Below are 25,683 nucleotides of genomic sequence, written 5' to 3'. Positions count from 1 at the left end.
GGATGGGCTTCTCTGATGAAAATTAAATACCTAATGCCTAGCACATAGTAGGTGTACAAAATATTTTTAAATGAACGAATGAGCACGTCATTTTAAGAGCCCAGGAATACTATTTGCATTGGAAGCCCTTGTTATCTCTTCAGAGCAGCTTTCCTAAGACCTTTGTCGGAAAGTAATCCTTTTATTACCTTAGCTTGAAATGCTCTCTCTGCTTGAAAGCAGTAACACTGATGTCTTCAAAACTTTTCTGTAATTGAGGTGTCTCACTGACTTAGAGCCACATGACTATTGCTGATGCAAAATTACAAAACTGTAATTGTGCTGATATAAAAACTTACAAATCAGGTAGACTAAGACCACTCAAATGTACCGTGTGGTTTACATAGTAGACATATTTATCAACTTACGTAATTTTTAAAAGACATACTTAATTTTTGAATTTGTTTTTCTATTTTAGGCTTTGAATGACACTATATAATTTATATAAATATATAAGATATCTATGTATTACATACAGATATCTATGTATTACATCTATATCTATAGCCTACTATACATATAGGCTTAATCAAAAGTGCAACCATCAACAACCCCTATGCTAGGCTAGAGAAAGTTTTCCTGTTTGTCATGTTTCTTATTCAATGACAAACCCACATTGATCTACCAAAAACAAACAAAATAAAACAAAAACCAAAACACAAACAAAAAAAAACTAATGAAAAAAATTATAGATTTTAAATCTTGCCATAAATACCCCATGAAAAATGTTTGCCTTCTCTTATGTTTTCAAATGCATCAATGAATTCACTTGTCCCCAAGATGAGATTTGAATCTGCATGTTTTAAGTTGGAATAGCTGATGACTGAACAACCACAATAAATCTATCATTTAAAGTGCTTTCCCAATTTGGCTTAAGTCTGCAGACCGAGAGGGACAGACATGGGGCTTTTGTTGCCAAGTGATGGCTCAGACCTACTCTGATTTCACATGAACTTGGAGAAGATTCAACTCTGTAACTTGCTCTGTAATTGCTTCTAGCAGATTTTCCCCTAAGCACCAAGGCCCTGGCTCATCAGTGCTTTGACTGTCCAAAGAGATAAAAGCAAAATCCAAACCACCAGACTTGGTGCCATGTACTGAATATCTGAGCCCTCCCAAATTTATATGTGAAGTCCTAATCCCCCATGTGAAGGCATTTGGAGGAAGAGCCTTTAGGAAGTGATTAGGTCATGAGGGTAGGACCTTCATGAAGGGAATTAGTGCCTTACAGAAGAGACCCTGGAGAGCCATCTCTCTTTCTACCATGTAGAGAATATAATGAGAAGGCAGTTGTCTGCAACTCAGAAGAGGGCCTTAAGCAGAACTCAGCCATGCTGGCATCCTGATCCCAGGTTTCCACAATACAGAACAGCATGAAATAAATTTCTACTGGTTAAGCCACGCGGTTTATGGTATTTTGTTATAAAACCTTGAACTAAGATACCTAGGAAGGACTGTAACTCTGTGGACCCTCTCCTTAAATATGCTTTCTCTTCTTAACCCTATTTTTATACTCGAAAGCTTCCTTATTCATAGGGGAGATGCTAGAAATATTTAATACAAAGTAGAGGATCAGTAGGATTGAAAGGGTTAAAGAAATATCATTTATGAACATGAGACATTGCTGGAGTAACAACCATTTTTCCCCCTTTCTTCTTAAAACATAATCCCAATTTCTCATTGGGCGCATTTTCACCTACGAAAAAAGTCCATATTCCCAACCTCTCTTTCCGCTGAGTTGAGTGGGGAACTAACTAATTTCTGACCAGTAAGGTATAAGGAAAATCACTGTATAGGACTTCTGGGAAGTTTCTTAAAAGGGAGGAAGTGTACCCTGATTTTTACCTTCCTCCTTCCCGCAATCGGTAGATGACATTGCAGTCACATTGGGAAGGATGTCTTTGCGAGGCTGAAGCCCTAGCAATCATCCTGCTTCATAATGTGAGGACAGAGGAGCAGAAAGGTAAAAGGGGTCTGTGTCCCTGATGATTGTGGACTCCAGGCAACCTTGACTGCCTACCTTCAGAGAGACCAACCAGCCAATGAGCCACCCAACCAACAGACAAAAGGCTTCTGTCTCTTCTAGTCACTGTTACTTCCAACATTTTATTTATAACATAACCTCATTCTTACGGAACAGCACTTCTACAAATATCAGACATCATGTAAATTACTTCACTCATGTAAATTGCTTACTTCATAGCAACTGTAGAAGGTAGGAATTATTATCTCTGTTTCACAGATGAGGAAACTAATGTTCAGAGGGGTTATGTAACTGACCTAATGATAACAAGGTAGTATGTGGCCAAGTCAGAAATCCCGGGTGAGAATCTACAATTTAAATTTTTTTCCTGTATTACCCCAACCACTCTCTAATGTGGGAGTAAATCTCTCCTTGTGTGCCTTCACCTAATCTCTTAATCTTTTATTCCCTTTTAAAATTAAGATTAAAAACCTCTGCCTACTATAGGAACTACTGTGAGGCCAAGTGGGCTTATTATTGTGCAAAGCACTTAAGTCCTTGGAATATAATCACTGTTTAATTTACATATACAAACAAAACTACTTAAAATGTTTTTGACAACAAAGGAGTCAGCAGTTAAATAGGAAGATTTAACTTCCAGCATAGACAAAATTAACTATACTTCTTTAAACTGGCTTCCACAATTAAACTCCAAATCACTGATTTATTTCTTGTTCCAGAAACCTATTCTGTGTGGCCTAGCACTTGGCTGGATTGTGTTTTGCAACCACTCAGTCCACAACGTTGCGTTGTCACCTTGCTGTGGATGCCTTTTAAGGAGGTATCTCCTGTACAATTTTGGAGGAATAGATTGTGTTGTTATAAACAACTCATAAAAATAACTTTGGGCCTATAACCTAAAAGCAGTTCAACTGGTTGTCGATCTGCAATAAGACTTTGAAATTTTGGAACAGGAAATCCACATTTCTTGGTCTAAGGTTTTATTGTTTGTTTTGTTTTCCCTCCACCTCCAAAAAGAATAATTTGAATTCCATGACTTCAAAGGCTGAGACCACCCTCAGATTCTAGGCTCCCTGTAAAATGTGGCATTGAAAAAGCTTCATGGTCATGCCCTCGCTATGTGACTAATTCTGGCTATGTGATTTTAGGCAAATTACATAATTCCTCTAAGCTTTAGTTTTCTCATTAGTAAAATGGAGATAATAATATGATCTAAACAACACAGAGTTATGGAGACCTTTAAAGGAGATAATGCGTGTAGAGCCCTGTATTAGTTTAATTTTTCTTTAATAACAAATTACTATAAAATTAGTGGCCTAAAATAACACAAATGTATTATCTTACAAATCTGAAGGACAGAAGTCCAGTATAGGTCTCAGTGGGTTGATACCAAGGTGTAGTCAGGCTTGTGTTCCTTTGGAAGGCTCTAGAATCATTTCCTGCTCCTTCAGGTTGTTGGAAGAATTAGTTCATTGCGGTTACAGGACTGATGTCTCTATTTCCTTGCTGACTGTCAGGTGAAGATTTTTCCACTGTGGAGAGGAGTCTGAAATTCCTTCGCTCACTGGCCCCCTTCCACCACCTTCAAAGCCAGCAATCCAGATCAGGGTCCCCCTCATGCTTGAAATCCCTCCTGCCTCCTCTTTCATTCTCAGACACCTTTCAAACACTTCTGTCCTCCTCTTTATCTTCCCCTTCCAAGTGCTCAGGTGATTCTTTCAGTCCCTCCAAATAATCCAGGATAATCTCCCTATTTCAGGGTTAGCTGGGTAGCAATCTCAGTTTCATCTCCAACTTTAATTACCTTCTGTCATGTAACATAACATGTCATATGTCTCCAGAACAAGGACAGGGACATCTTTGGGGCCATGATTCTGCTTACCACGAGCTCTCAGCACAGTGTCCCAGCACGTGGTAAGTACTCAATAAATAACAAGAACAGCCAATACTTATGTTTACTCTCTGCCAGGTACTGACCTACTGCTGTAGAAGCAGTTCTATGTTTTATCCACATACCAACCTTCATCACATGAAGCGTGTGCTAGTACCATCATCCTCATTAACAAATGAGGACAGGAAACACACAAAGAGTAAGTCACTTCATTGAGCTGTAGAAGAATAAAGATTTGAACCTAGGCAGCCTGGCTCCAGAATCTGCTGCTAGGCCCCATTCTGCTGCTTCATTTTAAATGTTATTATAACAGCCAGGAAATCAAGAAAGCTTTTGCTTAAGCTAATACCAGTAATGCTAAATTATTTCAATAGAGGGCGACAGCAGTGTTGGTATTCATCTGGCAAATGCTGTCATCACATCTTCTCTCTGCACTGAGATGCTGGGCCACCAGGCGCTGACGAAGTCCAGGGCTGACTTTCCTTTATCATTCCAGTGGGAGGCTTACCAGGCAAGTGGGGAGGAAAATCTTTCCTCAAATAAAGTATTCTATGTTGGAAGAGGCGAAACATATCCCTATTTTTAATATCATTTTGAGAGTATTACAGAACAAAAACACTGCTATTGTGGTCTTTGAACACCTTGCATTTTATTGAAATGCAACTGCATTTTCATTTCATACCGAAAACCTACTTCGGCATCACTATAGAAAGCAAGAGCAAATAAATCACCACCTTTTTGGACAACACAGTACCTTTCATTCTCCTGAACGAGCACATCTCCTTTCTTCCAGGAAGAGAGCGCCCTGGGGGAGGCTCTGGGTTTACAATCCAAGCTGACGTTGCTGCCCACCTGCACCTGAATCAACCTTTTCATTGGAGTCTTTGAAAAATCCGGAGGAGAAGCTGAAAGGAAAGAAAGGATAAAGAATGAGAAATAGACATTTCATTTTCTTTAAATTCCCATAAATTTCAAAGGTTGACTTTATAATGATTTTTTTTTAAGTTTCTTGACACATAAGGTATCAGTATTTGATTTATTCCATTGACTGGGCACCACATACAGGACGACTTCAATGCCCAAAAAGTAATCCCTACTTACTGTGTTTTCTGCCAAGTTCTAATTCTCGAGACAATTTATACAGGGATTTAAAAAGTTTACTATGAAGTTTTAAAATAGCTCAATCATGAGATTATTAAAACTAAAAATATTTATCATAGAATGTTCTTGAAAGTTAGTTCCATGAAGGAATAGTAGAGCCAGTCTCTCTTGTGACTTCTAGGACACTGCAGCTGGCACGTGCCTGGCACTCAGTACGTGCTCAGTGACGTTTTTAGAATAAAGGCTGAGTATTGAATTCTTATTTGCTTGTATAAAAGTGATCAAGATCTATTATAAAATTTTCATGTGGTTAGGTTTAACTTCCAAGTTGGCCAAATATATTATAACATGCATTATTACACTGTTACAATATTACATAAAATATAATATGTAGAAAACACTATGTTTGCTAATAATGCATGGAACGCTGATCTTGAAACAGTAGTTGATATTCAAGATACGTAATAATGTATGCTTTGAATGAAACTATATATTAATCTGAAAATTATCCTTCTTTTCACTACAAATGTGGAAAAAAGGTAAGAATTGAGTGCATTTCCCCAAATATCTAATCCTCTGTCTTTTGGCATATCCCAGTGAATATAATTTTTTTTTATCAGTGGAGGTCGTACAATGAGTTAGACTACATATATAATTGAAGATAAAGAAGACATGGTGTCCAGAGGTTGCTGGTCTGAAGAATTAAGATCCTAAGAGAATAATTCTTACTAAAAGAAATATAAAAAAAGTTCATATATATGTATATTTTAATTTTTTAAATTTTTTAATTGAAATGTAGTTAATTTACAATGTTAGTTTCAGGTGTACAGCAATGTGATTGATATATATATGTATATATGTATATATGTGTGTGTGTATGTATATATATATATATATATATATATATAAATATACATTTCAGATTATTTTCCATTATGTTATTACAAGAAATTGAATATAGTTCCCTGTGCTATACAGTAGGTCCTTGATGTTTATCTGTTGTCTATATAGTAAGGTGTATCTGTTAATCCCCAAAATAGGTTTATATTTGAACAAAAATTTTTTTAAATGTAAGTCAAATTTTCTTCCATACAAACACCCCATGAAACATGGGGTAGCGATCCATCCATTCTAAAAATTAATAATGGCTCGTAAGGGTAATTTAATACAAGTACAGCAGTGCTTTAACTTAATATATATGCAAATTCCACTCCTCTCGGTCAAAACACCCTACTACTCTGTCTTGGAAAATACTAATCAGATTTTCAGCCAATGATCTACCCTCCCAAAGGTTCAGTCTTCCTAGTGCAGATGATGTGTCTCTAACTTCCATGCACCAAGAGAGACCTGTTTTTCTTACATCAGTGTTTTCTGATTAGAACACTTGACATTTTGAGCTAGATGGTCATTTGTCCTGACAGGCTCTCTTTTGCACTGCAGGAAATTTAGCAGCTCCCTGGTATCTGCCCACAAGATGCCAGGAGCACATGCTGGCTTACTCCTTCCCCTTCCTCTCCTTAGACTATGACAGCCAAAAATGTTTCCAGACATTTCCCACTATTTCCTGGGGGCAAAATTGTCCTCAGTTGAGGAACACTGAGTTAGAACAATCACGGCCTTTCATCCTTCTGGCCATTTGGGTTGGATGAGCCATGGGTATGTGACCCAAATCAGGCTACATGGGACCAATGACATGTAGGACTGTGACATCTATTTGAGCAAATAAGAAAGCCATCCTTCCTGCACTATGTTGACAGTGGTCATCAAAACTGAATGTGCTGGGACCATCATATCACGCCTCATGGTGGTGATGATGTTTGAACCCTGGGTCAGGTCAGACTGAAATCCAAATTTTCCATTTTAATTACATTGAGCAATAAATTTCCTCCCCTTCTCTCTTCTTTCCCTCTCTTCTTACATCCTTCCCTTCCTCCTTCCTTCCTTTCTTCCTTCCTTCCATCCTTCCTCTTTCTTTCTTTCTTCCTTCCTTCCTTCCTCCCTCCCTCCCTCCCTCTCTTTCTTTCTATATATTATGTTATACTCTGACAATTTTGGTTGGACTTTCAGTCACTTGCTCCTTAAAGTGTTTTTCTGGACAATTGCCCTGAACATGATATAACATTTTCTTTCTTCTCCTATACCTAAAGTACAAGAAGAAGAAGATAATTAATAATTTCAAGGAGTTGAGCCTTGGTTAATTAGAGCTTCAGTGTGTCCAGTGCTGGGTGCTTGCAGGGTTATTTAAGACAAAGACAACTCCTTTTGGATCAATAAACTATTGATTTGAATTCTGATATTCACTTTCATAGACCAGCAAAAGAGAACAGCAGAGTCACTTATTCTCTTAAATGGTATTGCTTGGTTTGTACTATTGGAGTTGGATGAGGATGTCTTAGGTCAACACTTTCTCCCTATGATTTCTCTACTTCAAACTCTGGGGCTGAATTCTGGCCATAATTCCTGCCTTTCCTTAGAAATCATTCATATGTATGCCTTGATTAGAAACCTTGCATGATTCTGCTGTAATACTGTAGATGTTATTAGATGTAGGAATCTAATATAAAAAGTAAATATTTCAGCTTCTGGAAAAAGTGGGGGATTTAAGAAAATAAAAAATTAAAAGGAGAAAGTGAGTCTTACCCACAACCTTGAGCTCAGCACTGGAATAGACAAGACCATGTTTGTTTTCTGCTATGCACTGGAACATGCCAGAATCAGTCACATTTAGGTTTGATATTGTAAGGGCTCCATTTTCTATCTGTATTCTCTCCTAGATGATAACAAAAACGTCTTGCATATAAACATACATACCATTTCAGAAGACAAGTGATAACCACTGAATGTTATTTCAAACATACACAAACCTTCTTAGTTTCCCTCTACATATTAGGCAATCTAACTTAAAATTTAAACTTTTCCCTTATTTGCAACTATGAGACTGACTCTACATAAAAGACATTGGAAATGCTAATAAACACCCTTCAGTCAAAAAGTATATCTGTAAAATAAATAACAAAGCAAGATGTACTTTCTGCAACCATTGCATTTTTTGCTGTAGATAAATTTGTAGACTTAAAAAAAGATGTACTATGCTTTCCCCACCATGAACTAGAAAGGGGTTTTCACCATTTCTAAAAATCATGTAAATTAAAGACATTATAAATTCTGTGTATTAAAAAGGGTTCTGGGAAACACACATTTATTAAGGGTTTGTAGATAGTACGAAAGGTTATGTGTAGAAATTTGAAGGAACATAATTGACTCAGTACACAATTTTTAAAAAGAGCCAAAATCACATGGCTGAAGAAGAGAAGTGATTGAGAAAATAAGTACTCAAATAACAAGGTAAACAGGTAATCAATACATGTATCCTCCAGAGGCCATCCAAGCTATCGAACAGGAAAAAGGAAATTATCTTTTAAAATTTAAATTAAAGTAAGGCCTTCTCTAATTTCGAAAAAAAAAAAAAAAAAAAAGTTCAGATGACCCTTACACAATACAGGTTCAGACTGCTGCTGGGGTACACTTATTTGCAGATAGTTTTTCAATAGCAAATACTAAAGTACTACACAGTCCCTGATTGGCAGCATCCAAGGATGCAGAAGAACCCAGGACACAGAGGACTGACTGTAAATTATATGACAATTAACTCCTGCATTGTTCAAGGGTTAATTGTATATAATTTTGTGGACTAAATTCATAAAATCACCTTTTCCCAATGAAATTCAATGATGAAAATACTTCCTCCTTGGCAAACTTATGCCTTTTTCTTCCTTACCACTTCTTAGATGAATGTGGTATGAACTGTTCAGATGACTGTGTGCAAATGCAACAGTTTACTTTGGCTCTAGGTACTACGGAAGGCATTTATTTACCACAAAGTGGGGAGAGGGAGGCTAAATAAATCAGGCACACTATCTCACCTCCAGCACAAGGGCTTCTCCGTTTTTCAACCATCGGTAGGAGGGTTTGGGCTTACCGCTGGCCCGGCATTCCCAATAAAGATTGTCCTCCACTGCTATTTCCACATCTTTTATGAGTTGAACCCAATGAGGCTTTGCTACAATAAAAAAAAAAAAAAAAATCAAACCACTCCACAAGTAAAAAACAAATACTTTATCCACATAAATATAAATGGATATGACTATGAGCAATAGATTAATATAAGCATAGTGGCTAAAATTGTATTTAATTCCCTAAACATTTACTAAGTGGATATATGAAACATTTCTAGATTTGAGGATGGATGTTGCAATCTGCCCTTTCCTAAGCCAAACTCATTACGTTTTCTCTGTTTTCAAATTTCTGGGCACTGTATTTCATTCTTCAGATGTCTATTAGTAGAGAGGAATGCAGGTACACAAAATAGGTTTTCTTGTCCAAGTGCATTTTTGAATTATAAGATCACAATTGATGATAACCTAATAAGTGAATGACAGCAAATACTAGTCTTAATTATGCACTAAAACTTACCATCCATAGAAGAGAAACTTCTATAGCAGAGGAAAAAAATATTTCCTTCAAGTTAGAAATAACTCTTAATTAAATACAAACCAGTGAGCATCTTATAAACCTCTGTGCGAATTAAAATGAAAGCAGCAAAAGATGGATAAATTGGTTCAATTTGAATCATATGATTTTTTATGAAAAAGAAGTAACTCAGGCAACCTTAAATTATGCATGCAAATCAGTTGCATCAAGTAGACTTACCATTTTCACTTACATTTTAGAAGATACTTGGAAAGTTCTTTTACAGATGAAAGCAACGTACCACTTACAACGAAAGACACTCAAAGCTCGCAGTGTATTTGGCCGAGTCTCAGCTTGTGTTTTAGATCTGAGACTAAGAGGTGAGATGTCTTCCTAGCTTCACATTGCATTATGCATGTGATGTGTACCGCGGGGCTCACATTTGCATCCTCCATATGGAGAAACAGTTGATCTATTTCTATTTAATTTCAGCCATGGGAAGATTTGTCTTTCCCTTTCTATTTCACAAAATTGCTTTTTTTAAATAAATGAAATTGAAATGAAAATATAGCTATTTAGCTTTTAGAGAAAATACACCCAACTAAGTTTTACCTTATTTCGTTTTTTTAAAAAACATCAGCAACCTGCCCAGTCTGAAGTGTAGTTCAGTCCAAAATCACTTCTCTCTCTATCAAAACAGATTTTTTTCTTCTTTCAGTAATTATCAGCCTAGGTGCAATGAGACGGCAAACAGTCTCACACATGATCCCTTGACTGAGACTCAAGTTTCTAGCAAAAAATGTCCACTGGCCGGGAAACTTCAACTTGGTGTTACGTATTCTAACCTAATAATGTAACCAGATGGGGAGAGTTACAACACAGAATGACTCATGCTATTAAGCCAGGCCTCCACTTTGTTCCTAACAGATCTTATAACCTTCCAACAAAGTAAGTGTTAATTTAATCAAAGGCAACGCATTCGTAAACTTCACCTTTTTTTGAGGGGGATCATAATAAGCTTTATAATTTTAATATTTGTCTTTGCAAACGTTTTCCTCCCTGCAACATTAATGTATGCTCTTCAAGTTTGCATTGCCAACTACTTCCATTTCCAGTTTCTAAAATAAATAGAATATGTTGCAATTTGCCTTTCACAAGTGGCCAATTCCCACTTATCTTACAATGTTTCTCATGATGAAACTGCAAATATATATTTACTGGGCTTACATCTTGACATACTTTATAGTACATTTTGTAAAACCATTTATTTATACTTTCTAAATCATGCTTTAAAAACCTAATTTTTTAAATAAAAGGGATCTGAAAACAAATTTTGAAAGAAGAGATAACCTAAATTTCCTACAAATAGACTGTAAACAAAGGTAAAGTTATTAATCTCTCCTTATCCGAATTGAGCATCCATCAAATAAATATGATTACAAATTAGAGACAGCAGACACAGTACACTTACATTATTGGAAAGGAAGAATAACACTGAAGAAGTCAACTGAGCCTGAGTTTATGTGGTTTGTCTAATGAAGTAATTGCAAATTTTCCCAGTAGACAAGTTTCCTTCTGCTTAATAAAGATCATAAAGAAAGATACAAAATCCCATTTTCTAGAGGTGTGGGCAGACAGAAAGGAGATCTCTCCTTGATATGATTAAGTGGGTAAGTGCATTCTTAGAGGGGAAAAAAGTGAAATATTTCATTATCATATGAATCAGCTTAAAATGCAGGAAGAATAGATTATGCCTCCAACTTCATTGTAAAATTGTATTTTTTTATTCCTTTTATGATAATTATTTATCTTCATTTAACAAAATGTAGAACAGAACAAGTCAGACATTGGAATTCTGCTAAAAATCTTCTAACCACTTCCCCAACCCCAGTAACAATAATTTATAGAGAGCGTAACAATAATTTATTGTAACAATAATTTATTTTTTACTTTGTAAAAAAAGTAAGTAAAAAATCCAATATACCCAAAGTGAAGGCTCACCATAGTAGGTAAGACGCCCCCTGGCGACATTTCTTCCTCGTGAATTCTCAGCGATGCATTCATAGGAACCGGCATCTTCCTGTTGGAAGGTGGGGATTTCAAGCACACCACTGAACTTCCTCAATTTAATTTTACTGGAGAAAGGCAGTCCATCACTTCTTCTCCAATTAATCTGAGGTACAGGACTAAGAAGAAAACTGCCAAGTTATTTGCTCATGTAAACAGATGTCTGGAAGCCTTTTAGGCTTGAAAAAAAAATGAAACTTTTGTTAGGATGGAGCAAAAAGGGCACAAGTTTTCACATGCAGAACAATACCTCTACTTGTCTGTTTATTACATAAACCTGATGCAAAGATTCATCTCTTGAAGTTGGTATTTTAATAAAATAAACTATGCATTTTCTCGAGTTAATTCATGATTTAGAGAAAGAACTCTGAATCATACCCACCATATTATAGCACAACAAACGAACAAACAAAAGAATAGCACCAATTTAGTTTATGAAATTAGGCAGGCACAGTCATTTTCTGCAAATTGCCTTTAAAGTTTCAAACTAAATTATATATGTGCATTTCCCCTGTATTTTACTTTTCTTTTGCTTCTAACTGAAAGAAAATTTTAGAAAATAAGGAAAAGAAGAGTCTGTCAAAAGCTATCTTGATCTCTTACGGCAACCTAATATTTCAGCACATTGGAGTAAACGTTATGAAACGTACTTTCCAAGGGCAAAACATTCCAATTTCACAGTTGAACCTTTAGCTGCTGGAAGAGTTTCTGGAAACTGAACTTCTATTTTCGGTTCGTATTCACCCATCACACCTGTAAATCCACAATACAAAATTAATAATTTCAACGTTTCCTTTGGAATTGCTCCATTTTTTTTAAATAAAACTTTTTTTTCCTTTGTTCCATTTTGAACTAGCTCGTCCTAATGATTTAAATTACTAACTAGCCATTTGGTAGGTACTTTTAGGAGTAGTGCTACCTTGGGCCAAACATGCAACATTAATAAACATTCAAGAAATTTGGATTCCGGGATTCATAACTTACCGCTTACAGAGCAGTTCTGAGAAAACCACTAGGCCTTTTACATTATATAAAATGGGAGCCTTTTTTATTCTGTATTCAATTTGGACATTTCTAGTCATATTGAAATATACAATGTATTATGATTTCTTAAAATATCCTAAAGAGCAAAAATTATGGGAGGAAATTTACTTAATGGTATCCTGGTAGCACAGACACCAATCTCAAACTTATTAAATGGCTCCCTGGAGACAAGAAATGCTAACTTAATAAATGGGAGAGGACAAATTCAATTACAACTGACTGGAAAGCAGTGCTTAGATACTGTGCATTCATGGCATTGTGTTGTATCAGACATGGTTTTGTGTAAGTGGGACAGTTACCCTGGCTGACAAATATGCTTCCTCTGCAGTTCATGGGCTCCCTTGAAACAGCCATCAAGGGGCTGAAGAAACAGGTATTTTCCCTTTTTTTCCCCTTCCAGCTTTATTGAGATATGAGTGATAAATAAAAATTGCATATATTTAGGTTGTACAATGTGACTTTTTTAGGGTGAACAGTGTGATGATTAAACACGCACACACATTGTGAAATGATTACATTAGTCAAGTTAACATATCTGATATCTAATATTGTTACCATTTTTAATTTTTAAATTAAGTTTGTTTTGTAGCGTGGACACTTAAAATTTATTCTCTAAGCAAGGTTTCAAGTATACAACATAGTGTTACTATAATTACCATGCTGGTGGGGGTAGGGGAAAAGGGGAGAATGTTGGTCAAATTACACAAGCTTTCAATTATAAGATGAATATTTTATTTAGAAATGCTTTATAGCCTATAACAAAATATCCAGAACTTTAATAACCTCAAGCTGGCAAAAGTCAGGACAGGTGACTTCATGGGAAGGCAACGAGAACCCCAGGGTCAGAGGGCTTCACGCTTGCTTTAATGGCCTATGGCCACCATCTTGAAATTCTACATACTTTTTGAACAAGTGGCTCCTCATTTTCATTTTGCACTGGTTCCTACAAATTATGAAGCCGGTCTTGAGTAAGAATTATGTACATGGACCTATAGTTGATGGAATCATTTTAGTTACCATACTTATAAATATTTTTTGTTCTGAAAAAAAATGATAATTCTTCAGGATATACTTTTCACTTCCCCCTATTTCTTTCTTCTTGTATTCACAACACCATGTCCACTTAGAATTGCCCCTTGAAACATTTCCTACCATCAGAACGTAGCACCAAAGGAGTTGGGGAGCCCAGTACTCTGGCGTTTGTCACCGTACTTGTCACCACACAAGTGTAATTTCCCACATCAGATGGCTCCACCTTCGCTATGTAGAGGTGGCCGGTCTCTTGAGAGACAAATCTCCGACTATCTTCTTCCACAAAGGATGGATACTCATTGAAGATCCAAGCATATGATAGTTCTAATAAAATTTTTAGAGAAAAGAAATTCCATCATGAAGGAAAGTTTTCCACAGTATATTAAAATATACAAAATCACCTTCAGTGCAAAGCAATGCTGGGTGTTTTTATTGCAGGTCATGAAGAGAAATGGCTGTGTGAAATGACTCTGTGTTCATTCTGCATTATTATGGAGGACACTGCTGATTAGCCCTCTTGTGGGAGTAATATTATTACTGTCATCATTATCACTACTCCAGATACCTCCTAATAAGTCTCTCTGGTTTCAGTCTTGCTCCCTTTTAATTTGTATCTCCATACTACATGGTCTACGATCTTTCAAAATTACCAATCTCATCATGTCAACTCCCGACATAACACTTCCAGCAATTCTCTGTAGCCTCTGGAATGATGCAAAACTGACTAACTTGAAAATGAAACCTTGCGTGGTTAAACCCCAGTTTAAAAGAGTTTTAGCATCTGAGAAGCCCAATCCTCTCTTTTGCATCTGGGACTTACCATATGCTGCTTTTAGAGCTTGCAATGTCCATTTTACTCTGTCCACTCATTGGTTCTTCCCCTTTCAACATCAAACCCCATTCTGTCATAATAACTTCCAAATGTTTCTCAAAGCTTGGTTTGAAAACCAGGAATTACCTCCTCAGAGAAGTCTTTCTTAACCCTGTCTACTGAGTAAGAGCTTCTATATAAGCAAGTCTACACTTACATTACTTAACATACTTAGCACTTTTTATGTAATGATCCATTTACTTACCTGTCCTCCCACCACTTGGTAAACAAGTGATGTCATTTTTTTTATCCTGCCTGTCTGCCCCTCCCTAAATTAGTAAACTGAAACATCCAAGAACATTTAATAGCCCTAGATAAATATTTATTGAGTTAATTAAGATAAAATTATGCTATCTTCTATGTAAATTCTAATATTAGTGTTTTCTTGAACTTTAGGATCCAAGGATCCAAGGAAATCAACTTTCCCCAAAGGAATTGTTGTTGTTCTCCTCTGTGATAATGATGGCTAAGTACGATTATGCTGCTTTGTTCTAGATGCATGTATTTTTCAGAAGCAACTTGTTATTTACATATAGTTACTGTGGTGTATTTGATTTCCTCTTTCTGTTGCTTTCTTATTTTTTTTTTTACATTTTCAATAATCTTATTGCACTGATTCATCTCATAATGCTTCTCCAAAAGAATTTTTAGAAAACATAGGTAATAAAGATCAATTTAATGAATAACAAGTTCAATATTATACTTAAGGCACAATTCCAATAGTGAAGGGTCTCTCCATTCAGTAGAGGGGGACAGTAAGTCAGTCTCCAAATAACAATGGACAATGTGTCAGGACTGGGTGAGAGTGACTACAGGTTTCAGAAGAAGGAGAGGGGATATTCTCATGACTGAAGAACAAGCCTTAAGGGACAGGAGGTCATTCTGACACACAGGGATGAGTACTCCAGGTGGAGTGAAGAGCATGCTAAGCACCTGGTAGAAATGAAACGTGACTCTTCCTTTCACCTTCAAAGCAAATGCGAATGTCTGATGATTCCAAGGTTAGCAAGTCCACGGCATATTGTGCAGACGTTCAAAAACATTGATTTGTAATGTCAAACTGATGTTTGTCATGCTTATAAAGGTAGAGCATTTCATGACATTCCAGTCAGTCATTTGATAGGTCGTGAAGTCTATAAAGTTGCTTGTTGGATGCTATGAAAAATATGTATCTCAAACATCCACTCCACATGTGGCCTCATGCCTACCCTGATGGTGCAACAGCACTAGTATTAAATAAAGCACACAGTTAAAGAATGCTGATATGGAAAGGTTACTTTGTTCTGCAGTTGTTAAAACTGACAGCTATTGAAACAATAGTCCTTCAGGCTAAGGATGACTAAAACTCTACAAACTCTTATCAGTGAGGAAGACAAGGTCTTAAATCTCCACAATCACCTTACCCTGGTTTACTGTACTTTTCCTGATCAGCTCCCACAACAGCCCTCGCACATGGGCCCCCTCCCTCAAACCCAACATTTTCTTGTCTTTAGCTGGAGATGTTATTTAAGGTGGTGCCTTGGGACATTTCAGGGAGTTAAGCTGTTTTCCTGGGTATCTGCTATGTATATATGAGATATAAATGTTATTCAAATTCTGTTTGTTTTTCTCCTGTTAATCTGTCTTTTATTACAGGAGAGGTCTCAGCCAAGAGCCTGGAAGGGTAGAGGGAACATTATTTTTCCTCCTCCATAGACTTCTGACCTGAAAACTGGAAGACAATATTTTTGTGTTGTTTTGAGGCACTAAATTTGAGGTGATTTGTCACAGTGGCAACAGGAAACTAATACAAATGATGATGACAGCTAACAGTGAAGGGTTCACTATATGTCAGGTACAAAACTGCAATCTAGCAGGACACTGTGCCTCCCCCCGCCCAAGTGAGTATAAATCCTTCCCACACTCCCCATTTCTTGTTTGTAGGAAATTGGCTTCATTCAGTCTCTTTGACCTTCCCTGAGTTCCAAAGAGCAGATTCAAACAGTGGGTAATCAGGGAAGGGAGGAAATGCATAAACAAAGGAGGAGCAGTCACAAAACAATAGTGCAGCAATGGGACAGGGTCCTGGTTCCACCTCAAGGAACATACATGACAATACTTTTGAGTTCTTCTGCAGGAACTAAGGCCTCCCATGCAGGTGGAGGATGGCAACTTCAGGCTGAGCACAAGATTCCTGTAGCACCACCCTGTTACCTCACCACCAGCCAATCAGAAGAAAGTCTGCACACAGTGGAAGATAAGGAAGACCCTGACTTTCCCCAAATGATTCTCCCTTTAAAAACTTTCGCCAGTGAGCAGAATCATTGGAGTTGGTTTTTGGACATGAGTTGGCTTTCTCCCCAGGTTGCTGGCCTCCTGAATAAAGCAACCTTTTCTTTCCAACCAACAGCAGCCTCTGGGGTATTGGCTTTTGAGTGGTGAGTAGGCAAACCTGAGTTCGGTAACAGTACTAAGTACTGTAGACACAATTTTCAAAGAAAAACAAACATCCAGAGACAGAAGTGGAGAAAGCCTGCACTTAGAATGCCTAAGGAAGAATCAGATTTTATATAATCTGTTTATAAGATCAATACAGTTTCAGGGAGGGGTAATTCCAAAAGAGATGTCAAACAACAACCAAAACCCCAAAGCAAATGAATCAGCGTTTGATTGTTTTGTACAAAAGACTCCAGGAAAGAAATCAAACTGTATTTACTATGGTATATGCTGTCATGAGGGGTACACAGAATTTTGTAGTACTGATCTAACTTTCTTTACAGACTTTCTCGTTGAGATGGAACAAAATATAACTTTTACGTCTTAGGGAGAGGAGAGAAAAGATTTGCATTATTTCATTTATTGCCTGCATGTCTATGTTAAAATATATACAGCATCACTCTGATTGAAAACATTAGAGAATTATGTGATTTATCACATTCTGAATAAAGTAAAAAATACCTGCTGTAATACTATCAGAGTTTCTTCACCATAAAAATCTGCATTTGCAATAAATGTTAATTGCATACTGCCAAGTAAAATATATATCAAATCAGCATTCTTTGGAGATTATTCAACATCATTTTATGCATGATGATAAATACAAAGCTATAATAAAATGATAATTTTATATACTCAAACGAGCTAGGCTTTACAAAACCTTTCACAGCCTCTTGTATAAATCACAAGCATATTATGCCAAAATTTCTTCGCTGTTGGGCTTTCTATTAACAATGCTATGTGAACATTAAGAATGTGAAATATTTTTTATTAAAGAACAAAGAGGTTTTGCCAATCAAAGCTATAAATTAACAAGATGGAGTCCTGAAACTTTGCTTTCTAAAAAATAATGTTTGATAAATGACATCACTCCTCCAGCCACATCCCTTTCCTGGGTCACTTCAGTGCAAGGCCAGTCAATTTAATATGAAATATGTCACTTTAGTGTTTACCTGGAGATACATTAATACACATACTACTGACATTTAAGGGTTTATTTCTAGTTCCAGTATAAAATTCTATTATGAGGGAGATTTAATCCTTTGTATAGGCTTTTTCTAGAAGAAATTCTGTCAAAGAAAATAGCAGTTGGGCAAATTTGTGCAAGTAACTTTGGTGACTTTCTGTGGTGCCAAGTGGAAAGTTTGATCTACTTTAAAATGAAACATATTTAAAAGGGTGTGAGAGCTTGCCTGATGTCACTCAAGATTTTTATCACTGATTCATACAGTTGGGAAGGAAGTTTTGCTATGGAGTTTACACATGACACCACGTTGATGGAGGGTCTGGGACACAGTACATATTCAAAAACCTAAAGTAATGTAGAAAACTGAAGACAATTTAAGTTTTCAAAGAATAACAGATCAATGGTTAAGATTGAAAAGTCTGTACCTCAGAGCAGAAGGCATCTATCACCACCTCCAACATTTCACCGTCTTGTCTTTCAAAAGCTATTTTGTAAGTTGTTGCTTTGGTGACAACATTACTTATGTAAGTTTCCTCGTTTAGCCCATACGTGTCTGCCTAATCTCTCCTGATGTAGAATCCTAACATGCCTGGCTTGTGAAGGTCCTAAGATTAAGAGACCAGTGATCAGGGAGGGAAAACACTAAAGAGGACATTTATTTCCTCCTTTTAGACTTGAAGGGCCAGGGATCAGCAAGGAATGGTTAAGGGGTCAAGCCCAGACTGCTGCCTGCTTTGCAAACTACATCTTTTGGAACAGACTCACGCCCACTCAACTGCTCTTGTCTTCGGCCATTTTCACGCTGTAAGAGCAGACTGAGCAGCTGCAACAAAGACTACAGGGCTCCAGAAACCTGAAATGTTTATCTGACCTTTTCAAGAAAAAGTTTGTTGACTCCTGGTCTAGGTTAGTATTATCTCTAGACCGAATTACAAGTTTGGTGATCCCTTAGCCATCTTACTTATTTAGACTCTTGTTTATAGGGCTGTCATGCTGTCCTGCCTTTGTGAAAAAATATTTCATAAAGCTTACACGAGCCCGTTAGCCTTCCATACTCCGCATTTCTTTGTTTCTCTCCCTTTATTCACTACCATTAGGGAGCACATGTGAGCCACTCCCATTGCCTAATAGAAGTGTCCAAGAAATAATGCAGCTCTGTGACCACCCCTTTTGGTTCTACTATTTTCTTTCAGAAACTGGACTATCTTTAGTGGGCACCTGCATCTTCCATCACATTCGGAATTGACTAGGCACTGCCATCCTTGTCTTCATTTTTAGTGCTTCTGCCAGGGCAGCCCCTCTCCTCACAAGTGCCTTCACCTCTTTCCTGGTACCTTGGCTGCTAAAACTGACATGGGGCCAAAGTGAAGTTCTTTCTTCCGTATTTGTTGATACAGAAATGCAGAGCACCCTCTAGAGGTTATGTTGTATTTTCACTAGTATATATGCATTCTTCCTTTTTCTCAAGAAGAACTTTTATTTATTTTTCCAATGAACCTCCCCTCTCCCAATCTTAGTTTGAGTTATTTTAGTGGGATTGTCTCCTTGCTGCAAGGAAATCTCAGGATGAGGAAATACAGATGGGCGCTGATTTCAATGACACTCAATACCCGATGCCCTGCAATGATTTGGGGTAATGCAGGAGGCAGACTAGCAAAAACACTGGCAAGGCATTTATCGCCATACTTCCTTTGCAAGGGGGGTACAGAGCAGAACATTGCCACAGAAAGTGGTTCCGAATTTCACTAGAAAAGATGAGCTCTAATGAGGACAGAATGGAGTTACTGTGATGTTTTATGAAGACATGACAAGAACTTCATGCCACAGACCCAAATGGCAGTTACTCATCCCCCAGTATTGTATATGGACCTGCTGGTGTAGTGATGAGGCTCAGGAAGAGGGCCCCAAAATGGCAGAGTCAGAACTTAAGACAGAAGAGACTTTGGAAATACAACACATTTCTCCTAGGCTTCCTTGTTTTTATTATAAAGATGTACTTTTTCAAAGGAGTTCAGAGACCCTGAAAATGTTAGAAAGGAACTTTCAGATTAGCTCAAAACTCCAATGCAGCCAACACTAGAAGCTTCAATGCCAAGACCTGCATCTAGAAGAAAGTGCTTTGTAACAAGCACATTTTGCACAATGCTATGCTTGATACAATGTACATTTTGGTGCACAGATCTTAAATATATGCCAAATCCCTCTGGCCAGATTTGTACTTCCTTCATCACTTACACAGAATAATGGACCTTTTTTATGACTTCAGTGACAGTAAATAACATTTTCTTTTCAAGTGCAGTCAGGAGAAGATAGAGAATCCTATAGCTCATGGGAGTGCTAATTGGAGCCAATTATAATTTGATTGACCTGCCTTGCTTATTAAAATGATACGCAAAATTTACACTGCCCTTGCAAAATGGAAATTTTCTTCAGTATGAGCTAACTACAGGAGGCCCACCCTTTAATGAATCTAAAGGTGGTGCTTTTGGGTTATACTTCCCACATCAACTCTCAGAAGCTAATTCCAGAGAGGGACTTCACTGAGTTGCAAATGATACAAAAGAAGACTATGGATGGGGAAAACGTGCAATAAAATACATGAAATAATTAAGGGCTAGTGAATAAAGGAGCGGCATCACAATAAGTGTCCATTCCTCATTAGGTCTCATTTGCTTTTTTGAAAATTAAAATTATTTCCTTAAGGAAAGTCACTGGGGACTTGATATTTCTCTTCTTGCCACGTGGGTGATTTTCTAAAGCAGAATAAATGTTCATTTTCACTGGTAAATAGAAACGAGGTTATTAGCAGAAGATGAAGTCATCCTATCAAATCACAAGGGTATTCTTACTGGGGACAATAAATGAATTCTCAGGAAGCTGGAGAAATTAATGTTTCTCTCTCTCTGTCTCTCAAATACACACTCAAACTCACACTTAATCACATACACACACACACACACACACACACACAGTACTATTACTTACCATTAGTAACAAATGTAACTGTTCATCAAAATAGAGTTAAACATCATTTAAAAACTTCTTTTAAAACAAATCTTTACCCTTTCTGATTTAGCTTTTCTGAACAACAGATTTTAAAAAGGGATGATTTTGTTATAAATTATACTATTAAAATAGCCTAACTCACCTGACTGAAAAAACAAATCAAATAAATCAAACCAAAATCAAATGAATCCAAATCAAATAAATATTTGGTTATGGCAGGATGTGCAGTTATGCCTGAATATCTGAAATAAACATGATAACAAAAAACAATGCCCAAAGAAACTAATCATCAAAAGTAATTCCCTTCCTTCAAATCTGAAGGGCTCTACACGTGCCGATTTCTTTAGGTGCTGAACGATATGCTCTGGAGATTTCATGGCAGCCTCAGGTTCAAGTCAAGTATAGAGAGTAGTTTGCAGGCTTTTTGAAAAGTGATAGATCATAGAGTCAGAAAAATAGCTTTTAGACTAACTCACATTGCCCTGCTTGCTATGCTAATAACACATATATAAAGGCATACATCATTTTATTTAGTTTCTCTTTATTTTGTTTCACAGATATTCCATTTTTTCCAAATTGAAAGTCTGTGGCAACCCTACCTTGAGTCTACTGGTGCCATTTTTCTAGTAGCATCTCTTCACTTCATGTCTCTGTGTCACATTTCAGTAATTCTTACAACATTTCAAACTTTTTATTACTATTATATTTACTATCATGATCTGTGATCATTGGTGTCATTACTATCATTGTTTTGGGGCACATATATAAGATGACAAACTGCTGGGGCCCAGGGCAGGTCATCCCAAAATACACCTCAATAGCATATTGATTATTTCCAGTTAAAGTTACCTAAATGGCCAAGGCAAGAGGTGTACTCTGGCCCTCCTTTCTTTCTCCTGAAAGCAAGAAATCAATTTCTCATGTGAAAGATACACCCCCTGCATCTGGAGGTAGAAGTACACCCTATCGCTGGAGAGAGGGAAGTCAGGCCAAGAAGCCTACATACAGAAACCGTGCGACTTCTTTATTTTACTACCCCAAGCCCAAACTTTGTTTAGATCCTTCATTAATTAACCATCCAAGCCAAAGTTTCTTTGTCCTGTCAATTCCTCACAAACGTATGGTTTCTTTTTCTAAAAAGTATGAAAGCTGCCCACTTTGGCCACTTCTTAGGTCCCATTTAGGTGAGGAGGCTGCAGAAGAAGTCTGAAGGTAGCACAGGTTGTTCCAGGAAGTTTAATAAAAGAAGGTGTCTCCATAGCACAAAAGTGCAAAGTGAAGCAGCAAGTGCTGATGTAAAAGTTGCAGCAAGTTCTCCAGAAGATCTCGCCAAGGTAATGAATGAAGGTGGCTCCACCAAAGAACAGATTTTCAGTGTAGATGAAACAGCCTTATATTAGAAGAACATGCCATCTAGGACTTTCACAGTTAGAGAGGAGAAGTCAACGCCTGGCTTCAAATTTTCATAGGACAAGCTGACCCTCTTGTGAGGGGCTAATGCATCTGGTGACATTAGGTTGAAGGCAGGGCTCATTTACCATTTTGAAATCCTACGGCCCTTAATAATTATACTCAGTCTACTCTGCTTATGCTTTATAAATGGAACAACAAAGCCTGGATGACAGCACATCTGTTTACAACATGGTTGACTGAATATTTCAAGCCCATGGTTGAGACCTACTGCTCAGAAACAAAGATTCCTTTCAAAATAGTACCACTCATCGACAATACATTCAGGAGATCTGATAGAGATGGACAACGAGATTCAGGTTGTTTTCATGCCTAATAACACAATGTTCATTCTGCAGCCCATGGATCAAGGAGTAATTTCAACTTTCAAGTTTTATTATTTCAGAAATATATTCTGTAATGCTACAGTTTCCATAATAGAGATGTCTCTGATGGATCTGGACAAAGTCCACTGAAAACTTTCTGTAAAGAATTCACCATTCTAGATGTCATTAAGAACACTCATGATTCATGTGAAGAGGTCAAAACATCAACATAAACAAAAGTTGGGAAGACGGGGATCCCAACCTCATGGATGACTTGGAGGGATTCAAGACTTCAGTGAAGGAAGTAAGCAGATGTGGTGCAAACAGCAAGAGAACTAGAATTAGAAGTGGAGCTGAACTGCTGTGATCTCATGATAAAGCTTTAACAGACGGGAAACTTTATCTTAGGGATGAGCAAAGAAAGTGGTTTCTTGAGATGAAATCTACTCCTGGTGAAGATACTGTGAAATTGTTGAAACAACAGCAAAAGATTTAGAATATTATATAAACTTAGTTGATAAAATAATCTTTGAGAAGATTGACTCTAATTTCGAAAGAAGTTCTACTGTGGGTAAAAATGCTATCAAACAGCATTGCATGCTACAGAGAAATCATCTTTGAAAGGAAAAGCCAATCGATGGGGCAAAAGTCATTGTTGCCTTATTTAAAGAAATTGCCACAGCCACCCCAACCCTTAGCAACCACCACTGTGATCAATCAGTAGCCATAAATATCAAGGCAAGGCACCCCACCAGCAAAAAGACTGCAGCTTGCTGAAGGTGATGTTGATGGTTAGTATTTTTTCAGCAGTAAAATATTTTAAAATTAAGGTTAAACTTTTTTTAAAGAAATAATGCTATTGCACACTTAATAAATGACAGTCTAGTGTAAACATAACTTTTATATGCACTGGGAAACCAAAAAAAATGGTGTGATTTGCTTTATTACAATAGCTGCTTTACTGTGGTGGTTTGGACCAAACCCACAATATCTCTGAGGTCTGCCTCTATGACAATCTACTGACTGACAGTTGTCCCTAAAATTTAGTAAATTTTATGTTTACTCCTTTAATTTCTTTCTTTCCTTTTGCATTTTTTCAAACAATAAACAGTTATAATGTAAACTTTAAGAGCACGGGCTCTTGTTTTTTGGCTCCAAATGTATTTATCCCCGAAATAATACAAAGAAATGCAAAACAAAGCCACCACCTGCTCACTCTTTCAACCATTTCTCTATAAAGCTCTATAATAAAGGAGATGGGTTTCCTTTTGAAAAGTAACAGCAATCACATGAGTATTCTTCAGTCAACATGATGAAAAGCTTTTCTTCCCAAGAAGCTAATATGTAGATCTGCAGCATGAAAGCACCAGATCGGGCCCTGATCAAAATCAAGAATAAACTTATGTAGAAATTTTAATCTGTCTGATATAAATGCTCATTGATCCTCTTTCAACAGGAGGGATACTGAACTTCGTTCCTTCAACTTCTAATTCAATATTACATCTTCTATTTATTCTCAGTAACACTATTGCACTTTTATTTTCAGAATAGATTCATATTAAACAAGTTGTCCTGCTGATTTACCCTGCTTATTTTGATTCTGTTCCCTTCACATTACCTGGGGTGATAGAAAGATCTCGTCTGTCAAATACATTTCAGCAGTTAATATTCTGTTATAAGCAAAAGTAATGCATCTATTTTAGCTACCCTGTGGGACTCTAGTCCTCCGTTTCTACACAGTTTTTCTGTCTTTTTTGAGGCCATATGTTGTATAAGGCTCTGGGAATTACTGAAACTGCTCAGATTTGTTTTATGCCACATTTTATTCCAACAACACATCTGGGAAATTTACAAGCATGTTTACTTTTTTCATCCCTTTATTTTATTAATTCAATTAGCTGACCTTCAGCAGGCATGCAAGGAAGGGATTTTCTAGCTTCCCATTTGAATGTGTTAAATCAAAGAGTGTTTAGCGTGCCATGTTTCAGATGGAGCAACCTCACAGCTATATTTTATTTCTGTCACTCATAGACACTATATTTGGGCTCTGGCAGAATTAATACATTTTATCACTTCTCTTTAGAGAAAGATGTTCGAATTCCAGTTAGAGAAGCTGTTTTTGCGCTACTTGTTCACCAAAGGGAATGCAAAAAGGCAGTGAGATCAGTCTTAGCATTAAAGATTTGGTCATTGACCCCTCGGTGCCAGATGACTTCTCACAGTGGCGGTCAGACAGAACATGGAACCTGTTGCATCCTTTCTCCAAATTTCCTTTCAGCCTCTGATATATGAAGATACAAAGAGAAGCTTCTCTACCACTTAACAGGGAGAAACAGCAAAGATAATGTGGATAACAGAAACTAGGAGGGCTTGAAGTACTGTTTAAGGATAGAACAGTGTTGGACCAAGCTCTGACTGTAAAAACAACCTGGAATAAGCTTTTGGGGGCATCTTTGGAAAGAAGAAGGATTTCTGCACTGGACTCATGGGTTTTGAGATTTAAAGTTGACTCTGTCTCATTCTAGGTATGTGTTTTGGGTAAATTCACTTAAAATCTCTGGTCACAGCTTCTCTTACCTGAAAAATAAGAGAATTGCATAAGATGGCCCTAGTTGCTGACCTGTGGGCTGTATGAGATTGCCCTGGTTGCTAATCTATAGGATGTACATTCTCTGGGATTGTGAGATCGCCGTTAAGATTAGAATCCATCTGCAGGCTCTACTTGATGGAGAGACTGTATAATTTATGTTACAAAATGTATACACAGGTCCTACTATTTAAAATGTGAGCTACACTGTGATGAACAAAACTATATATTCAATTCAAAAGTGTTACTGAATTCACCGTGACTCTTGGACATCATGTATTTTCTCTCTCAAAAATACAAAAAGCAATCAAAACGACTGAGTTCGTACTGTGAGCCAGACACTGATCTCAGAAACTTAAACGTATTACCTGATT

General features: G+C 37.1%; 1 protein-coding gene across 1 annotated transcript in view; it reads right to left on the bottom strand.

Annotated features, from left to right (window-relative positions):
- Nucleotides 1-25,683, bottom strand: part of CNTN3 (contactin 3) — a 224,662-nt gene that overhangs the window by 78,015 nt on the left and 120,964 nt on the right. The window contains exons 5-10 of the mRNA XM_064496308.1: nucleotides 13,749-13,952; nucleotides 12,203-12,305; nucleotides 11,487-11,671; nucleotides 8,939-9,075; nucleotides 7,656-7,785; nucleotides 4,669-4,819 (exon numbers count right to left, since the gene is read on the bottom strand). Of these exons, the coding sequence (XP_064352378.1) occupies nucleotides 4,669-4,819; nucleotides 7,656-7,785; nucleotides 8,939-9,075; nucleotides 11,487-11,671; nucleotides 12,203-12,305; nucleotides 13,749-13,952 (910 nt within the window). The remainder of the gene's footprint in view (nucleotides 1-4,668; nucleotides 4,820-7,655; nucleotides 7,786-8,938; nucleotides 9,076-11,486; nucleotides 11,672-12,202; nucleotides 12,306-13,748; nucleotides 13,953-25,683) is intronic.

Source organism: Camelus dromedarius, chromosome 17 (assembly GCF_036321535.1).
Source record: "Camelus dromedarius isolate mCamDro1 chromosome 17, mCamDro1.pat, whole genome shotgun sequence".
Classification (NCBI taxonomy): Eukaryota; Metazoa; Chordata; class Mammalia; order Artiodactyla; family Camelidae; genus Camelus; species Camelus dromedarius.
The sequence above is the reverse complement of the archived record's forward strand: the minus strand, read 5'-3'. Positions and strand labels throughout refer to the sequence as shown.